Source organism: Caretta caretta, chromosome 1 (genome assembly GCF_965140235.1).
Source record: "Caretta caretta isolate rCarCar2 chromosome 1, rCarCar1.hap1, whole genome shotgun sequence".
Lineage (NCBI taxonomy): Eukaryota > Metazoa > Chordata > Testudines > Cheloniidae > Caretta > Caretta caretta.
This window is the reverse complement of record NC_134206.1, coordinates 268,488,878-268,510,937: the sequence shown is the minus strand read 5'-3', so window position 1 is coordinate 268,510,937 and position 22,060 is coordinate 268,488,878. Positions and strand designations below refer to the sequence as shown.

Genomic DNA, 22,060 nt, shown 5'->3' with positions numbered 1-22,060 from the left:
TTTATACAGAGCTATATTTATCAAAAGGTGCAGGGACTCTAGTCCATCTGGATCCAAAAATCTACTTTCCTATGCACCACCCCTGCACAACGATATACAATGTAGCAATTTAGCTATATCCTTTGGGAAGCACTTTGCAGTGAAATTTAACTTTACATATATAGAGAGAAAATCTGCTTTCAGATACAGAGGTGCTATTTCCCCCTGGGGTGGTTACAGGAGTGCAGGTAACAGAGGTCAGTATCTGTCCCTTAAAAGCACAGTGAACACAGGTGCTTAAAACAACTTGTTCCCACTATTTTGTTCAGTGTCTCCTCACTCTCTAAGAGAACGCCCACCCTCCTTTGGCATAGTTTCCAACACGTGAGAGAGAGAGAGAGACAGAGGGAAATTGTGTCTTTCGGAAGGACTCAGCTGTCATGAGCCAGGATGGCACTAGGCTTTGGGATAACTACCATGCTTCGCGCCTGCCAGGATGAGGAGTTGCAAAGAGGTGACTGGATGGCCTGGCCAGGCAGGGGATTTTGTGGGGCAGACCCTGGAGCTAACAATCAGGTACGTGTACTGAGGTACCTGCCACCGGCCTTACCTGTCTGGCTAACAGGGACGGGCGGGGCCGCATTTTCTGCCTGGCTCTAAATCTGGCCCAACTACGCCGATGTCACAACTTGCCAAGGCCGCAGAGATGGCCCGTTACAGCCCGCGCCACGGTGGAACCCCTTCACACCCGAGTTAGCGGGACTGATTTAAAACCACCTGGCAAATGTCCCCCGTGTAGACACAGAAGTGGACTGTCTAGACCCAGGACACTTTCCTTTCCGCTTCCATTGACACCAGCAGCGTCACCCCATCAGCCCCCTCCCCCCGCACTCAGGAAGACTGGGCTAGGGCCAGGTCCCCAGTAGTCCGAGGAAAGTCAATGACTCGCCCTGCCCCTCCCCCAACAGTCCTTGCACCGGCCGCTAAGGGGGGGGAAGGGGAGGTGTAAAGGAGTGCGCAGGCGTGAGAGAAGACGAGGGTTGGGTTTTCAAGGACGTCAGTGTGGTGACGTGTGTCCGCGGAGCTTCTCCGCCAATCACATCCCCACTTGTTGGCCGGCTGCCGCGCCCCCTGCGTCGGAGAAGGACAAAGTCTTTGAGCAGGGTCGCTATACGGCCTCTCAGCCGAGGTGCCGGTGGAGCAGCGGAACCTAGAGCGCGCGCCGCTACCGCCGCCATTTTAGAGGGTGAGTGTCAGTGAGCTGGGCTGAGCCGGCGCGTGCTCTCCCCGGAGCGCGCGGGACTGAGCTTCTGGGTCCTACTCGCTGCGGGGCTGCGGCCGGTGCCCCGGCGAGCGCGCGGCCGCTGCTAACTCCCGCTTCGTGGCCGCCTCTCTCCCCAGGCCGCCATGTTCTCGTCCGTCGCGCCGCTCGCCCGCCTAAACCCATTCCACGCGCCCCATTTGCAGCTGCTCCAGGACGGCGTGAGGAAGCGCCCGGACCCCACCGAGCCGCCCAGCCCCCGGAGGAGCCTGGCGGCTGCCGCTGTCGCCGAAGGTAAATGGAGCAGCTGGAAGGGAGGCTGCGGTCGCCCTCCCGAGTCACTCCGTCCCGGGGGTAGGACGGGCTCTGCCCGCCGGAGCTGGGAGGAGCTTGGACTCGCGCGGGCCTCTCCAATGCTCTTTGGAGGGCAAGGAAGGGCACGGGGCGTGGGAGGCGCGCCCAGTCTCGGCTCCTTCCTGGCTTGTGTCGGGTCCCAGGTGCTCAGGGTCCGGTCGCCCCGCGCCCGGGGCGACTCTGGGCCCGGCTCTGCCGCGGTAACCTTGGCGCGGTCAGGCCGCAGGCCTGTGTCCCCCGCTTCTGGGAGAGCCAGAGTGGACAGTTTCTCCAGTGCGTGAGCCCCTGAAACCTGTGCCAGGTGCTGGGACACAGGGCAGTGTGGCTGCTGCTAGTTCACAGCCACCCAGGGAAGCGCGGGCAGAGACTACAAGGACTGCCAGTCATGTATTCCTTCCTCTACGTATTTCATTGGCACACACCGCCATGGACTAGGCCCACCATCCATGTCTTAAAGTAAGGGCACGTTATCTGTAGAAAGTAAATTTCCTGTGGCCCCCACCAGAGTTTTTAAAGGGAAGAGGAGTATCTTGCTGATGGAGGGAATAGATCTGGCATGTATTGAAAATCCTACATGGTTTGATTATTTTTTTTCCTGTAATGCGAACTCCATTTGAAGGATGTACAAATTCTGTAAATTTTTAAAAGTAATTGGATGCAAACTGGAAATCTAGACAACTTCATCAATTAGTCAAAGTACCACCCTCTTCTCTCTGAATATCCTAGCCAAATTTTCAGTGCTTCACAGTCATGAGTCTATGAAATGGTTTTTTTCTGTCTAAAAAAATTGATATAAAGGTATCTTCCTAGACATAAAGTGCTGTCAAACTCTGCAGTGTGGCAAATGAAAAATTCTATCATGTCATGGCCATAATCTTGTGTGGGTAACAATAGTAATTAAAAAAAAAAAATCAGCGAGTGATGCTTGTATCAAGGAAAGTTTCCAGTTAATTAATAATACTGGCACTTTTTTCTTCATTAGATCTCCATTCTCTTTACAAAGGAGGTCTGTATCACTATCTCCATTTTAGTATGAAACTCTGTCATAGAGGTGATTTGTCCAAGGACGCCTGGCAGGCCAGTGGCTGAGCTGAAAATAGAGCCCAGGTCTCCGGATACATGGCCCGGTGCTTTAGCCCAGGGGTGGGCAAACTTTTTGGCCGAGGGCCACATCGGGGTTGCAAAACTGTATGGAGGGCGGGTAGGGAAGGCTGTGCCTCCCCAAACAGTGGGCGGGAGCCAGGCTGTCTGCCCCCCTCAGAACCCCCAGCCCATCCAACCCCCTCTGCTATTGTCCCCTGACTCTCCCCTCTTGGGACCCCCGCCCCTGACTGCCCCCCGGGATCCCCTGCCCCTTATTCAACTCCCCCACCCCCAGGAGCTCACAGCCCTGCCACCCGCATGGAGCCAGCCCTGCGGTGGCATGGTTGTGGGGGAGGGGAGGACAGAAGGTGAGGGGCTGGGGGCTCAGGGGCCAGGCAGGATGGTCCTGTGGGCCGCAGTTAAACTGCTGGGATTTATTATAAAATGAATATGCAGCTAAGGTGACATCTTTTCTTAAAGAAAGATGGTGTCCTGCTTCATTATGTACTTTTGTCCCCTCTTGGTTGCACAGACGCTAATGTGCTGCAAAGACACTAAGAATGCCATAGAGGGATAAATTCAGGCTTTTCTTTAGTGATGAGTAACTGAGCACCTCAATACTAATTTATATTCCAGAATATACAAAAGTGTAATCACCACTTCATAGATAACAGTGGCTTTCCCAAGGCTGCACACAGACACTGCGAACAGAATCCGTTAGTTTTGATGCTAGTCAAGTGCACCTAGCATAAGATCATCCTTTCTCTGTCAAGACTATTTTTAAAAGTGTAGTATATGACTTTTGTAGAATATGCCCTATATTAATACTGGCTTATCAGTTCTGTCCTATTATCATTTCAGAAAGGCTTTATTTGGTTCCTGAGGAAATAACTATTGTACCTTTTGATTGACTTTGTTCTAACCAAGACTCTGAATTATTCCTGAGAAACTGTAGAGGTGGTATTGACCACAGTGTATTCTTCTGGAAAGTTGTCCCAGACTCCAACCTAAACAGAATAAAGGAAATAACTTAAACATTAATCTCTTTTATGTTTGGAGGCCATTTGATACTGTCCCTGGATCTTGACTTCCTAGTAAACTGAAGAAATGTAACACTTGTCATTGTCTCTGCTGAATAATTTTATTATACAGTAACAAAGTTAAAAATACTTAAGTGTGGCTTCATGTTCATCCAAGAATAAGACTCTGAAAGCATAACTTTTGAATGCAAGACTACTTTGAGTATTTCTGCTTTGGGATAATGGGAATCCTCCAGTAATAGGACTGAACATGCCTTTTCTTTCTGATTGAAAAGGCAAGAACACTGGATAAACTATGGTTTAAAAAAAAAAAAGTACACGCAACCTTTACATTTGAAATACTTTAAGCTCTTAAGCTAACAGGATACATACAATTACAAATGAATACATTTCAGAAATAAGCTGATAAGCTGATATATTGATTTAAATCACCAATTTTAATCATACATTAGCAAGCCAGAGAACTTTGAAAAAAGAAAAGGAGTACTTGTGGTACCTTAGAGACTAACCAATTTATTTGAGCATGAGCTTTCGTGAGCTACAGCTCACTTCATCAGATGCATACCGTGGAAACTGCAGCAGACTTTATATATACACAGAGAATATGAAACAATACCTCCTCCCACCCCACTGTCCTGCTGGTAATAGCTTATCTAAAGTGATCATCAGGTGGGCCATTTCCAGCACAAATCCAGGTTTTCTGATTAACTTATCCTGGTTTTGCATTTGAGTTTTCCTAAAGAGTTAGTTTTCATGGATTGGCATAAGCATTAAAACATGTTTACTTTTTTTAAAGTAAATATAGCCTAATAAACTTGATACTTGCTAACCAGGGAATATACAGTATACAAACTTGCATAATTGTGTATATTTAGTGTCTTAATTTTTACTTTCTTATTATGTTAGAAAATGGTGAATGATGCATTTCTTCACTAGATTGATTTAGTGAGTGAGGAAAAAACAACTTGTGATTTGTCCCAGTCCACATTTGAATGGAAATTAGGTTAATGTAGAAACATTGAAAAACAGCTCTTGTGCCTCGTACATGAGAGCCCAAGTTCAAGGTTATTCACCGACTTACCTTCCACCTCTTAGGGAGGTGGAGAACAGACTTCACAGAAGAGCGCGTTGCCATTGACTTAGCTTGTCTTCACCAGATATAAACGCCTAAAGAACAGAAGCAACTCACAGGGTGGCATTTGTTGTGTGTAGTCACTTTACAGGTGAAATTAAACATTCAAAACCAGGCAGGCTAAAAACTTGCACATTTAATACATTAAAGTAAATAAGTCTGTTACATTACTAACTTACGATTCCATACAGTTTTAGATACAGAAGTTGCTTCTGGTTGACCTTAATTTAAAAATGTGGACATGTTCTGGCTAGTACACTTAAGGACATCTTATTTAAACTTGAATCTTAATGTTTGAATTTGGCCATGTAGTATTATTGCAGGGGTCTGAGGCCCATATGAAAGTAGAGATGCTAAACCCTTTGACTGCTCCAATAAGAATAAGGAGTAAATTTGCCGGGAAGGTGGTGATTGCTGGGCTAAAGTATACTTACTTGCTGGATCCTGCTTTGTGGATCGTCTTGCATCATACCCTCTAATGGAGGGTCTAGTAAAACTGAAGCCCTTGCTGTTGGAAGGAAAGAGCTTTTTCCCAATAAGCCTTAATTGTTACTGCAAGGAAGCTACTTTGCCTTACTAAGGCTTCCAGCGTGTCCCTGCTTTTGTTTATATTCTCAAATATAAGAGTGAAATATGATTATCCTTTCACAGCTACTTTCTGGAGTCTTAATGGCAGCTGAGACATTGAACAAAAGGTCATATTTAGGCCAGTTTAAACACAATTTGGAATGGTTTATTAATGGAGTGAGTAGGGTGGGCCCCTCACAGAAGGGGCAGGGTAGATCCTGGGTTGCACTTAAATCCCAAAAGTGGTCTTGTGCTTAAAAAGGTTGGAGATCACTGAACTAGAGGTATTGTTAAACCAGTTAGACTTCATGTATATGGGTTCTCTTACATATGTGCTTAATCATGCTCATGTAAGTGTCCTTACCAAAGCTGCACTGATTCAACTAACCTGGTCTTACAACCAGTGCATCATTGTGCAGACCAGGCCAGAGTCCTAACTGTTTCACTGCCTATCTCTTCAATCTGTTAAATTTTTGCTTGCACCTAAATAAAACTCAACTGTAAAGAATGAGGTGCACTGCTAAATTAAAAACTTTAATATTTGGCTCAATATTTCATTAAAAGGACAAGCTCCCTCAGTGGAAACTTTGACAAATGAGAATGTAAATGGACAGTTTCAAGTTGGTAGGCCCAGAACTCAAACTAGCTGCTCTTTCTTTGGTCCAAAAAATTAGGAATGAAGCCAGGAGCCAGTGGCATAGTATCTGAGCTACCCATTAGTCAACTAGTATCTGTCTCAGGAAGATAGACATCATTAAGGCAACCACTTCCGTTTCCAATAATCCTCAAGCATATTAGATTGGATTTTAAACATGAAATACTAACAGTATCTTCTTCACAGGCTTGTACAGTTAAGTGTACAAACTTTAACACTTTTCTTTCTGATTAAACAGAGGAGTATAGCTGTGCATATGGCTCAGGCAGATTCTTTCTCCTTTGTGGCCTTGGTGGGATTATTAGCTGTGGCACAACTCATACAGCATTGGTTCCCCTAGACCTGGTTAAATGCAGAATTCAGGTTTGTTTTGCATGTTGAATGTGGTAAAACTTACAAAGCATGGTAATGAAGTGTGATACATGTCTGCTAACAGAAGCTGGAGGAGTAAGTTATCCATCAAGCAAGATGTTCACCAGCTGTGCATGAGGCTTATATAAAAGCATGGTGTCTTTATTTTTTGCTGCAGAGGAATACAGTTGTGAATATGGCTCGCTCAAGTTTTATGCTCTCTGTGGTTTTGGTGGGGTCCTAAGTTGTGGCCTGACGCACACTGCAGTCGTACCTCTGGATTTAGTGAAATGTCGTATCCAGGTTTGTATCTGAAGGAAACAAACTCCAAAGCTTCTTTAACTTACTCTATTTTCGTATTTAGTCCAGAGGCTGTATGTTTGAGTTTTACAATGGGTATAGTGTAATACCTTAACACTAGTGCTAGGTAGAAAGAAGAAATAAGTAAGCTTTAATGTTCTTTTTGGATTAAATGAACATCCATTGGATTAATAAAAAGAACTTTGCATCCATGTGATGCAGATGAATGGTAGCATAGATGAATAGGGAAAACTTCTAACCACTTTAGGTAAAACAAATCCAGGCTGAAATCTCAATTACAGTTGAGAAACGTGCTTTTGAGTAACTCATGGCAAAACTTTATTCAAAAGTTTGCCACCAGTTGTCTTAAGTATCTTGTGACCAAAGACTAGTGAAACACCTGTGTGGGGGGCATAGGAATAATATACCTGTTTCTCAGAATTCCGGAAGTAGGGGGAAATAAAACTACCTTCAGAGCATCTGAGATGCATGATGTGCATATGGTAAGAGTTATATGAAAATTAATACAGAGGACTTCTGTGCATGGATATTGGATTGAGTTTTTAATTTGAGGCTTTCTTATGAACAAATGGAAAATGCATAGCGGTTGGAAGCTAACGCTTGTGTTAAAATGATACTAAAACTTGGAATTACTTGAGTTTCCAGATCAAATTAATGCTTGCATGGTTAGCTATCAACGACTATACGAAAAATGTGTGTAGGCCAGCAGTCAAATGGTAAAACATGATTAAGTAGACTTGGAGAAACTGAATGCCCATTCCATTTGAATGTATACATTACTTACATGGAAAAATAAGTATCTAATTATTATACATTCATTGGTTAATGGCACAACTAAGCAGCTGTTCAGCCAAAGGCTTATGCTCAAAGAGTGAGGTAGATTAAAGCACATCTCTAAACTGCTAGAAATTCACTGGCTTTCAGGTTACTGTGTGAGGTGAGCAGTGTTTCTAGAGCTAGTAGACATATAATTGTGGTAAAACTTCTGAGACTGGGAGAAATGGATGTGAACTTTGTGCCTGTGCAACAGTTCCTGATTTCTTAAAGGAACAGTCTTGTTATCCTTTCATTTAGAATTGCATGTCATTCAGAAATCTCTAAACCTGCTTTAACGGTGGAAGTTGATGTATTTTTTGGGGCAGTTGTGATCCCGTTATGAAAGATGCAGTGAACTTAACTAGCATTCAGTCAAATACACTATACTTCAGGTGAAGGCACCATAAACTCTTGTACATGGTTTGGGTTGAAACCACTGTAGTCAAGTAAATATTCATGTTTTACCAAATAAAACCTGCAATTTGATAAATGTTTTACTTAAAGTAAACTTCCTTCTACTCTAAATAGAGGAATATTCATAATTTCTAAAAGTATGCAAGTAACTGAGCACTTCTGTAACGTTGTACTCTGAAACTGCCTCCATAAAACAGGCTCTAAAAGAGCCATCGGATCCTGAATTTTAAAGTAATTAAATAGACATGCTTGACACTTCTGAGTTATTAACTTATAAACTGTCTCTTTAGTATACATGAAATCTAGTGTCTTTTGACTTTTTTAAAAGATCTGTGCTCCACCTCTCCATCGTCATCTCTGTCAGTTCTTATGGCTTTGTATAGCATTCTCCTTTCATATTGCCCTGAGTCTCAAATAAGAGAAGCTAATGTCAAGTGTTAAATGCACAAAATCAAGAAATAGTGAGACTTCCTCTAAATCTTTATCACAATCTCATGATGTAGCAGTAGTATTAAATTGATTAGCTTCCTTTAGTATTTACAACAGTAAAGGTAGTCTAGCTCTAAGAATATTACTGAACTGAATACTGGATTATTACTGAAATATCACTCAAACATATTTTCACAAAGTTTACATCTTCTGCAGTGTGTTCCTGGTATACAGAAGTAAAAATAAGAACAGGAAATAAGACCGAAGGAAGGTGAGGCCTTGATAAGTCTATAGTGAGGTGGGCAACAAGTTAGGCCCAAGATTACTTAAGAATCTTCAGTAAGATTTTTATAATTCATATTTTTGTAGTTTCAAAAAACCCAACTAGTAACTGAAATACTACTTCTGTTGCTGAGCAAATGGTGAGGTGAGCTTAAGGGCTCAGTCTACACTTACATTTTATTCTAGCATAGTCATGTCCAGTAAAATCACATTCTTAACCGACATTGCTGTTCTGACATAATCCTTAAGTGTGGAAACAGCTATACTGACGTAACTGCTTATTCTAGTTCAGGGAACTGGCATAAGCACAGTAATGCCAGTATAAATGTGCCCACACTTGAAAGGTTGTGTGGAAAGCTATCCAGCAAAATTTCTAATGTAGTCAAAGGGCCACATCTTTTGAGGCTATAGATATGGAACAAACAGTAAAAATAACTTGAAATAGCATAATTTCTCATGTCAGTATCTACAGACTGAATTTCAGCTGACAGCGGCAAGCCTAATAATTGAGACTAGTTAACGACCATTAAGATTATAAGTAAAGGTGATTTTAGTGTAGAAATCTGTATAATGGCACTATGGGAAGAGGGTAGAAAACTTACTGTGGATGGGGGTGTGTGGAAACCTACTGCCTGTACCATATAGCTAACTTTCCAATTTGTTTAGGTGGACCCACAAAAATACAAAAGCATCTTCAATGGATTCTCAGTTACAGTTAAAGAAGATGGCTTTCGTGGTCTGGCTAAGGGATGGGCTCCAACCTTTTTTGGATACTCAATGCAAGGGCTCTGCAAATTTGGTTTCTATGAAGTGTTCAAAGTTCTGTATGGCAACATTCTAGGAGAGGTAAGCTTTAAGTTGTCTACCACACTTTTTTGAAACCCAGTTTGTGTTGCATATTTGTGTAGCTAATTCACTTTACAACAGAAATACTGAATTCAGTTTGAAAGAATACTTCAGTATAAAATCTTTGTTTCCATTTGCATTTCAGGAGAATGCATATTTGTGGCGTACATCACTCTACTTGGCTGCCTCTGCCAGTGCAGAGTTTTTTGCTGATATTGCTCTGGCTCCAATGGAAGCTGCAAAGGTTCGCATCCAGACCCAGCCTGGATATGCTAACACTTTGAGACAAGCTGCTCCAAAAATGTTTGCAGAAGAAGGTGTATGGGCGTAAGTATCTGTATCAGTTTCTCTCCGCTGGAATATAAGGATCAAGAAACTTCTTATTAGCGAAGGAAAATAATTCTTCTGTTTAGCCTTAACAGTGGCTATAGCATTAAGTAAAATCTTTGATGCTTTCTACCTTGTCATATATTGTACATAAATAGTGAAGGGTACTTTGAAGATTCTGTATATCAAAACAGAATATCAGGAAATCATTACATTGCTAAAACAGGATGCTGAAGTCAGCAAGTTAATGTAGTCAACATGTTCCTTAGATCCATCTTTGTGGATATCTCTTGTACTGAGTTCTGCTTGTTAACTTTAGTTTCTGGTAGTTCCAGTCAACTGATATTCAGCAACTTTTTGTTGTACAGTCAAAGATGCTTGAGTCATTGGCATGTGAGAGTAATATACCTGCACATTTGCCTGTGTTCTGATATCAATGGCTGTAGATCTACATGTCATTTCTCACTATCAGGACTTGGCTGGTATGCAGACATGAGTTATTAACTTGCACTTGCAACAGGGAAATGACTACAAAATGGCATCACCTTGACTTTTCTCCTTCCTGTCATAACTGTTTATCTTTCTGACAAACACTTGAGCCTGTACAGTTGTTTAAGTTGTTTCTTAGTAGATGGCACAAGCCAGAAACACAGCTTCACTTTTCAGGTCTGGCAGTTAGATTTCCTAACTAAAAGTAAGCAAACAACTTAGATATACAGGCCGCTGAGATAGTAAATTGGAGCTGCTTTAGTGCTGTCTATTTTCTTTTCAGAGTAGAATTGCACTCCAGAGTAGGCTATTATTTGCTACAATTCTGACTTTCTCCACTTTTAAGGTTCTACAAAGGTGTTGTTCCTTTGTGGATGAGACAGATTCCATACACAATGATGAAATTTGCCTGCTTTGAACGTACAGTTGAAGCTCTCTACAAGTATGTGGTTCCGAAGCCCCGGAGTGAATGTTCCAAGCCAGAACAATTGGTTGTCACATTTATAGCTGGCTACATTGGTAAGGAGGCCTTTGAACACTGATTCTTTCAGAAGTGTCTGAAAACTATGAACAATCTTATGTCCTGAGTTTTTACTACTGTGATTCCAGAAACTATAATTGAAAATTAGGTACTTTTTCTGAACATCTTAATGAGGTTAGATAGGGAAAAATTTACAAAACTTTCGTTAGAAAAAGAATGAGTAGCTACACGAAAAATGGTCTTGGTTTTATTGATTCTCAACTGAATTATGAAATGCCACGAACATTGCTCTTTATGTAAGGTGCAATCATGAGATCCTGTGTCTCCTAAGCTGTAAGAGGTACAGGTTTTGGCAGAAGGAGCACTAGTTTAGCAGAGCAAAGGAAGGCTTGCAGGAGGAAGTGATTACATAATTGACACCCTTAAATTTGTCAGAATGAAACTCCCTGTCTGCACTAAATTTGTCAGAATGAAACTCCTCTACACAGAGGAGATTTACAGGAGCAGAGCAGCGGTGCACAGGGCCGCTTGGTTAGCGAATCAGATGGGCATTGACCCACTGTTGGGATAGGGTAGAGATTATCACAAGAGGTGAGGCTTGCATACGACTGCAGACCAGGGCTCCCAAGCCACACAAGAGCAGACTCTGTTCTGTCAGGATTTAAGAGCTATGGCAGCCACGTTCTCCCTGCTGCCTGGCTACTAAGTTGCACAGAAATGTGGCGCTGTTTCCATTAGCAGGTAACTGCTGTTAAGCGAAGTCCCTTTGATTCTACTATAGCAAACAGTAAATACTGTATTGATACATTTCTTTCAGCTGGTGTTTTCTGTGCCATTGTTTCTCATCCTGCTGACTCTGTGGTGTCTGTGCTGAACAAGGAAAAGGGCAGTTCGGCTTCACAGGTTCTTGTGAGGCTTGGATTCAAAGGTAAAAACTTTAACTTGGACAGGAGTTTTATGTATAATAATGTCTCCCAGTCGCTAATGCTTATGCTTTACTCAACAGGGGTATGGAAGGGTCTGTTTGCTCGTATTATTATGATTGGTACGCTGACTGCACTACAGTGGTTCATCTACGATTCTGTCAAGGTTTATTTCAGACTTCCTCGTCCACCTCCACCTGAAATGCCAGAATCCCTAAAGAAGAAGCTGGCTCTAACTGAATAGACAAATCATGGACTGACTTTTCTGGTTGACCAGCATTAATGAGAAACTATGCTCATTAAACTTTTTTATATATTTGACCATGTAGGAAACTAAAATTCTGTAACTGATACAATTATTGGTTGTGCCCTTATCCCAAGTGAGGGTTCAAAAACTTCTATTGTCATTATCTGTTTAAATAAATGGGAACTAGAGTGATTAGTGTGTCATTTGGTATCATACATGTAAATTTAAAACTTTGCAAGAGCAAATACTGTACCTTGAATCTTTAAGTGAGCCCAAAGTTTAGAAACTCTTGAAATGCAAGAACTGGCATCTCATAAAGGTCTCCAAGAGTCTCTCTCAGATCTTGAGAGAAGTAGTAAGCACCATGTCCCTAGCTATATCTGAAGAGCACAAATGTAGTTCTAGGGATACAAAGGTGGCATAAACTTGAATTTTGCATTTTAGTGATTTGGGGGCTGCTGGCTGATTCCAGGAGGCTGCCCCACAATTTATGGTAGTCTGAAGGAAGACACCATAACTTCGAGCAGCCAGCAGTCCTGACTGCGAAATGGCAGCCAGGGAAGTGCAGCATAGGGGGCACCCTGGGGCAGTGAAGAGGTGTCATCAGCCACTTACCTCGTAGGTCTCTTTCACTTATCAGACCAGATAACTTATGCTGGCTTGTTGACCAGATTGTGCTTTTTGTGTGGTGCATAATCCATATGATGCATGGACTCTGTATGACAACCACCTATTTCAGTGATTCCCAACTTTAGTACAGAGCCTTTTTCTCTTTTATCAACCCACCCAGGTGCAACTTCATGGGGGGAGACGAAGGGTCTCGGTCATAGGCCAGTGTCCTTCTCCTTTGCTGTTGCTGCCACTGCCTCATCACCTCACTCACTAAAGGTGCATCAACCACCCACTGTAGCACCCTCTGCTCCAGCACTGCAACTCTAATCCCATCTTGGAAAGGAGGGGAGAACCCATGGGGGGTGGGAGGGTTCTCCCCTCCACTTTTCTGGTGTACTGTCTAGAGGGGTGTTAACTCTCTCTCCCTGTTCTGCTGCTACCATGGGAATGGCAACCAGATTTGATTATGTACATGCTGGCTTAGAAGTACAGAAAACTGCTTTCATTTTATGTATATCAAAGACTATGCTGTACCTGTCAAATACACTTGCTTTCCACTAGCACAGTATTGAAATTACTAGGTGTCTGCTTAAGTAATTCTTAGGGTATTTATTTGGAAGTATGTACTGGTTAAGAATAACAGTCTGGTTATAGACAATATGAATAGTTGTAATTCATTTACCTTTCTATCTAAAGAGATGATGCAGTGCACAATGATAAAATATAATAAACATCCAGCTTGGTTCTTGTAGTGCATGAGTACCTCTTGAAAATTTAATTTTGTTGTTATATGATACTCTTCCAAAACTTCAACAGAAAAGAGAGGGGTGAGGCGAGAACTAGCAGAAACTTGGGTCAGTTGAAGTTGCTAGCTGAAGAACAGTGTAGATATGAGCTACTTTTTTTTCCCTCTAGCAGCTTGAGTGAAGAATGAGTCACAGGTGAAATCAACATAAAATGTTGGCAAATATTACAAAAAACCTCTTGAGCACTGGTTAGGAACACATACAATGTTAAGATGAACTGTGTAAGTAACTAAGATTAAGGCCAGAAATACATGCTGAATGCCCTTAATGACCAGGATATGAGTGATGGGTAGCACAGAAACAAGCTTTAAATTACCTTACCCATCACTGAAATCCGCTATCATTTTCTTCACTGAAGACACTTCATAATGCCTTGTTCTGTGACCTTACATATATTGTAAGGCTGCATAGGATGTATTGGTTTCTCCAAAACACAATTGTAGTATATCTTTACCAAACTAGGAAGTGCAAGAATAGTTTGAGGTTTCTAAGGTAAATGAACATAAGAACGGCCGTACTAGGTCTGACCAAAGGTCCATCTAGCCCAGTATCCTGTTGTCCGACTGGCAAGTACCAGGTGCCCTGGAGGGAGTGAACAGAACAGGTAATCATCAAGTGATCCATCCCCTGTCACCCATTCCCAGTTTCTGGCAAACAAGTTAGGGACACCATCCCTGTCCATCCTGGCTAATAGCCATGGATAGACCTAGCCTCCATGAATTTATCTAGTTCTTTTTTAGAGCACTGTTATAGTCTTGCCAGAGGATGTTGTGAAGGCCAAGGAATTTCAAAGGTTGAGTGTGCGTTGTGTGAGGGGGTGGGAAATACTTCCTTTGGTTACAGAGGAACAGCCGTGTTAGTCTGTATTCGCAAAAAGAAAAGGAGTACTTGTGGCACCTTAGAGACTAACCAATTTATTTGAGCATGAGCTTTCGTGAGCTACAGCTCACTTCATCAGATGCATACCGTGGAAACTGCAGCAGACTTTATATATACACAGAATATGAAACAGTGGGGTGGGAGGAGGTATTGTTTCATATTCTCTGTGTATATATAAAGTCTGCTGCAGTTTCCACGGTATGCATCTGATGAAGTGAGCTGTAGCTCACGAAAGCTCATGCTCAAATAAATTGGTTAGTCTCTAAGGTGCCACAAGTACTCCTTTTCTTTTTCCTTTGGTTAGTTTAAACTTGCTGCCTATTAATGTCCCAAGTTCTTTGTTATGAAAAGGAGTAAATAACACTTCCTCATTTACTTTCTCCACACCAGTCATGATTTGTAGACTTCTATATCACCCCGTCCCCCCAAGTGGTTCTACCTACTGCCATCCTATACAATATTCTAGCAGCATTCTGGGGAATGAGGGTAAGATTTATGTAACCTCACTCTTGTACTCCTTTTTAAAGAAGCTAAAGTGGGTGGATAAGTTTAATTTCTTCTCCTGTTTCCTGCAGGAGCAGCATTTTTTCTGACCAGCTGAATTTAGTTTTAAGTTTAGCTTTCTTCTGGCAGGATTACTCTGACTCTTCTGAGGCATAGGCTGTAGAAGTACTATACTAGATGTCTAGTATGTCGTTCCATCACAGGCAAGAACTGAGTTACAACTAAACAGCTCCCATTTTTGGATACTCTATTTACATCCATCCTGGCTGGAGCTTTGTGTGGTTTTTTTTTTTTTATTTTTGCTGTTACAGCTAATCTGAATTTCTAATATTCCACTGGTAATATCTAGTTGTTGCTATATGGATGTTCCTACACTTTTGTAATGGAAGTAATCTGTTTGGATGTCTATGTAAAATTACACTCCAAAATAACTCCAAGAGTGAGGAAAAGTGCTGGTTAAGATCAGAAGGAATGGTGTGAATGAAGTTGAATCAGCAAAGGTAAGCTTAGCCCTGGTCTACACTAAGAGTTTAGGTCGAATTTAGCAGTATTAAATCGATGTAAACCTGCACCCGTCCACACGATGAAGCCCTTTTTTTCGACTTAAAGGGCTCTTAAAATCAATTTCCTTATCCACCTCTGACAAGTGGATTAGCGCTTAAATCGGCCTTGCCAGGTCGAATTTGGGGTACTGTGGACGCAATTAGACGGTGTTGGCCTCCGGGAGCTGTCCCAGAGTGCTCTATTGTGACCGCTCTGGACAGCACTCTCAACTCCGATGCACTGGCCAGGTAGACAGGAAAAGGCCCGCAAACTTTTGAATTTCAATTTCCTGTTTGCATGGTCACCTGCAGCTTGCCATGCTGGCCAGAGCTCATCAGCAGAGGTGACCATGATGGAGTCCCAGAATCGCAAAAGAGCTCCAGCATGGACCGAACAGGAGGTACGGGATCTGATCGCTGTATGGGGAGAGGAATCCGTGCTATCAGAACTCCGTTCCAGTTTTTGAAATGCCAAAACATTTGTCAAAATCTCCCAGGGCATGAAGGACAGAGGCCATAACAGGGACCCGAAGCAATGCCGCGTGAAACTTAAGGAGCTGAGGCAAGCCTACCAGAAAACTAGAGAGGCGAACAGCCGCTCTGGGTCAGAGCCCCAAACATGCTGCTTCTATGATGAGCTGCATGCCATTTTAGGGGGTTCAGCCACCACTACCCCAGCCGTGTTGTTTGACTCCTTCAGTGGAGATGGAGGCAACACAGAGGCAGGTTTTGGAGACAAGGAAGATGATAGCTCACAGCAAGCAAGCGGAGAAACCGGTTTTCCCGACAGCCAGGAACTCACTCTCACCCTGGACCTGGAGCCAGTACCCCCCAAACCCACCCAAGGCTGCCTCCCGGACCCGCCAGGCGGAGAAGGGACCTCTGGTGAGTGTATCTTTTTTAAAATACTATACATGGTTTAAAAGCAAGTATGTTTAATTTGCCCTGGCATTTGCGGCTCTCCTGGATGTTCTAAAGCCTTTGCAAAAGGTTTCTGGGGAGGGCAGCCTTATTCCACCCACCATGGTAGGACACTTTACCACGCCAGGCCAGAAGCACGTACTCAGGAATCATTGTAGAACAAAGCATTGCAGTGTATGTTTGCTGGCATTCAAACAACATCCGTTCTTTATCTGTGATATCATTCATGGTCACCTGGTTGAAATAGGGTGCTTTTCTTAAGGGGACATGCAGAGGTGCCCATTCCTGCTGGGCTGTTTGCCTGTGGCTGAACAGAAATGTTCCCCGCTGTTAACCGGGGGGCGCTAGCCACGTGGTGTGGGGAGGCAAAATGCAACCTTAGAACGAAAGCACATGTGCTGTGTATGTAATGTTAACAGCAAGGTTTACCGTGAAAGAGTGTAGCCATTGTTCTAGAAAATGTCTTTTTAAATACCACTGCCTCTTTTTTTTTTTTTTTCTCCACCAGCTGCATGTGTTTCAATGATCACAGGATCTTCTCCTTCCCAGAGGCTAGTGAAGATTAGAAGGTGAAAAAAAGCACTCGTGATAAAATATTCTCTGAGCTCATGGTTGCCTCCACGCAGTCGTCTGTGCTATGTCAGTGTGGGAGGATGACAATGTCAGAGTGCAGGAAAGCACAGTATGACCGGGAGGAGAGGTGGCGGGCTGAAGAGAGGGCTGAAGCTTAAATGTGGTGGCAGCATGATGAGAGGAGGCAGGATTTAATGCTGAGGCTGCTGGAGGATCAAACTAATACGCTCCAGCGTATGGTTGAGCTGCAGGAAAGGCAGCAGGAGCACAGACCGCCTCTACAGCCCCTGTGTAACCAACCGCCTTCCTCCCCAAGTTCCACAGCCTCTTCACCCAGATGCCCAAGAACGCGGTGGGGGGGGCCTCCGGCCACTCCACCCCAGAGGATTGCCCAAGCAACAGAAGGCTGGCATTCAATAAGTTTTTAAACTTTTAAAGTGCTGTGTGGCCTCGTGCTTCTCTCCTCCACCACCCCTCCTGGGCTACCTTGGTAATTATCATCCTATTTGTGTGATGAATGAATAAAGAATGCATGAATGTGAAGCAACAATGACTTTATTGTCTCTGACAGCAGTGATCGAAGGGAGGAGGGGAGGGTGGTTAGTTTACAGGGAAGTAGAGTGAACCAAGGGGCGGTGAGTTTCATCATGGAGAAACAAACAGAACTTTCACACCGTAACCTGTCCAGTCATGAAACTGGTTTCCAAAGCTTCTGTGATGCGCATCACGCCCTCCTGTGCTCTTCTAACCGCCCTGGTGTCTGGCTGTGCAAAACCAGCAGCCAGGCGATTTGCCTCAACCTCCCACCCTGCCATAAACGTCTTCCCCCTTATTCTCACAGATTATTATGGAGCACACAGCAAGCAGTAATAACAGTGGGAATATTGGTTTTGCTGAGGTCTAAGCGAGTCAGTAAACTGCACCAGCGCTCTTTTAAACGTCCAAATGCACATTCTACCCCCATTCTGCACTTGCTCAGCCTGTAGTTGAACAGCTCCTGACTACTGTCCAGGCTGCCTGTGTACGGCTTCATGAGCCATGGCATTAAGGGGGTAGGCTGGGTCCCCAAGGATACATATAGGCATTTCAGCATCCCCAACGGTTATTTTCTGGTCTGGGAATAAAGTCCCTTCCTGCAGCTTTTGAAACAGACCAGAGTTCCTGAAGATGCGAGCGTCATGTACCTTTCCCAGTCATCCCACGTTGATGTTGGTGAGACGTCCCTTGTGATACACCACTGCTTGCAGCACTATTGAAAAGTACCCCTTGCGGTTTATGTACTCGCCGGCTTGGTGCTCCGGTGCCAAGATAGGGATATGGGTTCTGCCTATGGCCCCACCACAGTTCGGGAATCCCATTGCAGCAAAGCCATCCACTGTGACCTGCACATTTCCCAGGGTCACTACCCTTGATATCAGCAGATCTTTGATTGCGTTGGCTACTTGCATCACAGCAGCCCCCACAGTAGATTTGGCCACTCCAAATTGATTCCCGACTGACCGGTAGCTGTCTGGCGTTGCAAGCTTCCACAGGGCTATTGCCACTTGCTTCTCAATTGTGAGGGCTGCTCTCATCTTGGTATTTTTGCGCCTCAGGGCAGGGGAAAGCAAGTCACAAAGTTCCATGAAAGTGCCCTTATGCATGCGAAAGTTTCGCAACCACTGTGAATCATCCCAGACCCGCAACACTATGCGGTCCCACCAGTCTGTGCTTGTTTCCTGATCCCAGAATCGGCGTTCCACCACATGAACCTGGCCCATTAGCACCATGATGCCCACATTGCCAGGGCCCCTGCTTTAAGAGAAGTCTGTGTCTATGTCCTCATCGCTCATGTTACCGCGCTGATGTCGCCTACTCCCCTGGTATCGCTTTGCCAGGTTCTGGTGCTGCATATACTGCTGGATAATGCGCATGGTGTTTAATGTGCTCCTAATTGCCAAAGTGATCTGAGCGGGCTCCATGCTTGCCGTGGTATGGCGTCTGCACAGAAAAAAAGCACGGAACGATTGTCTGCTGTTGCCCTGACGGAGGGAGGGGCAACTGACGACATGGCTTACAGGGTTGGCTTACAGGGAATTAAAATCAACAAAGGGGATGGCTTTGCGAGAAACTGAATGGCCACCTCAAGGATAGAACTCAAAACTGGGTTTGGCAGGCCCTTGATTTCACAGAGGGAAGGAGGAGAAAATGAATACAAAACAAATCTGGTCTATCTTTATACATCTTGCTGGCAGCATACTGTGCAGTACGACCGCTAGCCGTCATCATCTCCTGGGTGCTCAGCAGAAGACAGTGCAGTATGATGACTAGCCATCATCTTCTGCTGGCTGGAGGTTAAAAGACTGAATCGCCACTGAGACAAAACTTAAAAGGGAAATGACCTGGCTGAGTCACTGCCATGTTTGCCCAGGTGCCCGTTTAAAAGAGCACCCAGGACTACATCGATGACGGTTACCAGTCATACTGCACTGTCTGCTGCCAAAAGGCAATTAACTGCTGCTGTGTAGCAGTCTGCCAGCACCCAGGAGACATACGGTGACGGTTTGCTGAGCGGGCTCCATGCTTACCGTAGTATGGCGTCTGCACAGGTAACTCAAGAAAAAAGGTGCAAAACAATTGTCTGCCCTTGCTTACACGGAGAGAGGGAGGGAATGGGGGCCTGACAATATGTACCCAGAACCACCCGCAACAATGTTTTAGCCCCATCAGGCACTGGGATTTCTACCCAGAATTCAGATGGGCAGCGGAGACTGCGGGAACTGTGGGATAGCCACCCACAGTGCAACGCTCCGGAAGTTGACGGTTGCCTCGGTACTGTGGAAGCACTCCGCCGAGTTAATGTACTTAGAGCATTTTCTGTGGGGACACACACACTCGAATATATAAAACTGATTTCTAAAAAACCGACTTCTATAAATTTGACCTAATTTCGTAGTGTAGACATACCCTTAGGCTGTGTCTACGCTACAGACCTTATAGCATCACAACTGTACTGCACTGCTGTAAGGCCTCCTGTGTAGGTGCTCTATGCTGACAGGAGAGAGCTCTCCCATTGGCATAATTAAACCACCCTCAATGAGTGGAGGGAGAATGTTTCCTAGTGACATAGTGCTGTCCACAACAGTATTATTGTCAGTGAAACTTACGTTGATTGGGGGAGTTCCCTCCCCCCGACCAACAAAAGTTTGTCTGACAAAAGTGCTAGTATAGACCTAGCTTTAGGTGATGCAACTGCAAAATCAGTAAGCTACTATTACCCCTACATGTGCACATCTATCTTGTCCAGCAGTGTATTCCAGAAGCCAAATCTGTAACACAATTGGGACATAAGCTGAAAAAGTTAATAATTGTAATATTGAACCCTTATCTCTTTATACATCTTCGGTGCTCTGACTGGATGACTTTTGAGTGATGGCTTATTCCATCCATTCCAATAGGGAAGCACTAAACTTGCTTAGGGTGTGGGATAGAATTGGTGGCCTGTGCTATACAGGAGGTCGTACAAGATGATGTGGTCCTTTCGGGCTCTAAATTCTCCTGCTGCTTCAGTAACTCGCATTTGTTTTGTCCTTTATTCTCACCCTCTTGAGTTTTAGTGATGGAAATAGGTTTATTTTTTAGTTCTACTCAGTCGTTACAGGTTTGAATGACCCAAGAAGCAGAGGTGCTCTTATATGTACCCTAATTAAATGCTGGAGTCATTAAGACAGTATTAGTTGAAAACAGCTCCTTGAACACCCAGAACCATTCTCCAGCAGGAACATTAAACATGACAGATACCTCTTCCCTAGAGACTAGTATTCACCATTTCATTATTATACCTGGTTGAACTCATAATATTCCCACTGTTGTCCCCCTGCAGAAAGCTTGCTCTTCTGTCCAGATTGTTGCCTGTGTCCTGTGTCCCCCCTGGATCTATCAGGCTGGAGCTCCTGAGCCTCTTTATTTTCCACTTACCATCTTCAATGAGCAAATATCAAAATATTCAGATAAGCATCTCAGCAGTTGGCTGACTTGTCAATATTCCTTCAACTAGGCCCAAATGAACTTCTAATTTTTCATCATGACCATACAATTTCCCACATTGCAAACTGTACATATGCTACAAGATAAGGGACTGTGTAAATATATTTGGTCTAGAATGCATTTATCAGTTTGAATAATATCTCTATGCTGTTGATATATCTCACGTGGCCTGTGAAACTCTGGCTTTGAAATCCTTCTCATCACCCACCTGAGCCAGCTTATTCAGGGCCTGTAGAAGAGTCCTCAGTGTATTAATTTTGCACTCACTTTATAGCTTAGGTCAGGGGTGGCCAACCTGATGCTGAAAAGGAGCTAGAATTTACCGAAGTACATTGCCAAACAGCCACACTAATGCGTCAGCAGCCCCCCCTCCACTTCCAGCGCCTCCCACCCACCACCAATCAGCACCTTCCTGCACCTCCCGATCAGTTGTTTCCTAGCATGCAGGAGGCTCTGGGGGGGAAGAGCAAGGGCATGGCAGACTCAGGGAAGGGGTGGAGTGGGGGCAGGGCCTGTGGCAGGGGCAGAGGTTGAGCAGTAAGCACCCCCCAGCACATTGGAAAGTTGGATCCAGCCCCAGAGTTGGTACCTATACAAGGAGCCACATATTAACTTCTGAAGAGCCACATATGGCTCCAGAGCCACAGGTTGGCCACCCCTGGCTTAGGTTGTAAGGTCTTTTGGGTATGGGTTGCACTTGTGGGGTGTGTACGGTGCCTAGCATATTGGACATACTACTAGAATACAAATGATGACATAAGTCTGAGGAAGAGATCATGCATGGCCTTTGGAATAAGTACTACTGACTGCCATAAAACTGTATACATGAAAAAGCCTGATTAAAATATAATAGAACATGTATATATGGCAGATTCTAAGCAGTCCTTTGCTTTGAGTAACCACCTGACAAAATTATCATAGCTTCTAATATTTTGATCAACCTTTAGTTAAAGATCACTTCTACTAAGCAACCTATTTTTCTTTCAGAAAGTCACAACACAGGTTTCCCTATATACTTGCTGCTGCCACCCCACTTCTGATAACTGTTAGGAATTTACTTGATCTTCACAAACATAACTTGCTCCAGCTAATGTGGGTAGTAGATATCCAATTTTAATTTCCTGTTGGGAGCAATGACCTTTTTCTTTTGGTATGACTCCTCATAGAGTGATTGCCTTAAATACATTTTTAAAAAATCTT

At 43.9% G+C, this 22,060-nt stretch overlaps 1 protein-coding gene, 1 long non-coding RNA gene and 1 other non-coding gene across 4 annotated transcripts; all 3 read left to right on the top strand.

Annotated features, from left to right (window-relative positions):
* Window positions 1-1,091: 1,091 nt before the first annotated feature.
* SLC25A3 (solute carrier family 25 member 3) lies at window positions 1,092-13,360 on the top strand. Of its 2 annotated transcripts, none has more exons than XM_075124268.1 (8): window positions 1,092-1,225; window positions 1,381-1,534; window positions 6,310-6,434; window positions 9,351-9,530; window positions 9,676-9,857; window positions 10,693-10,865; window positions 11,645-11,755; window positions 11,834-13,360. In XM_075124268.1, the coding sequence occupies exons 2-8, from the start codon at window positions 1,387-1,389 to the stop codon at window positions 11,992-11,994; spliced, it is 1,080 nt and encodes a 359-aa protein (XP_074980369.1). In that variant the 5' UTR covers window positions 1,092-1,225; window positions 1,381-1,386; the 3' UTR covers window positions 11,995-13,360. The 2 variants fall into 2 exon arrangements, with proteins under 2 accessions (XP_074980369.1, XP_048691460.1); XM_048835503.2 differs by lacking the exon at window positions 6,310-6,434 and adding an exon at window positions 6,601-6,725 and having other exon boundaries at window positions 1,096-1,225.
* On the top strand, window positions 10,113-10,352 carry LOC125630702 (small nucleolar RNA SNORA53). The gene has a single exon (XR_007354755.1). It is a non-coding gene; the product is annotated as a small nucleolar RNA SNORA53 (small nucleolar RNA).
* Window positions 13,361-14,534: 1,174 nt separating the features above from the next.
* Window positions 14,535-17,384, top strand: LOC142070556 (uncharacterized). Its single transcript, XR_012666413.1, has 2 exons — window positions 14,535-16,225; window positions 16,770-17,384. It is a non-coding gene; the product is annotated as an uncharacterized LOC142070556 (long non-coding RNA).
* The last annotated feature ends 4,676 nt before the right edge of the window (window positions 17,385-22,060 follow it).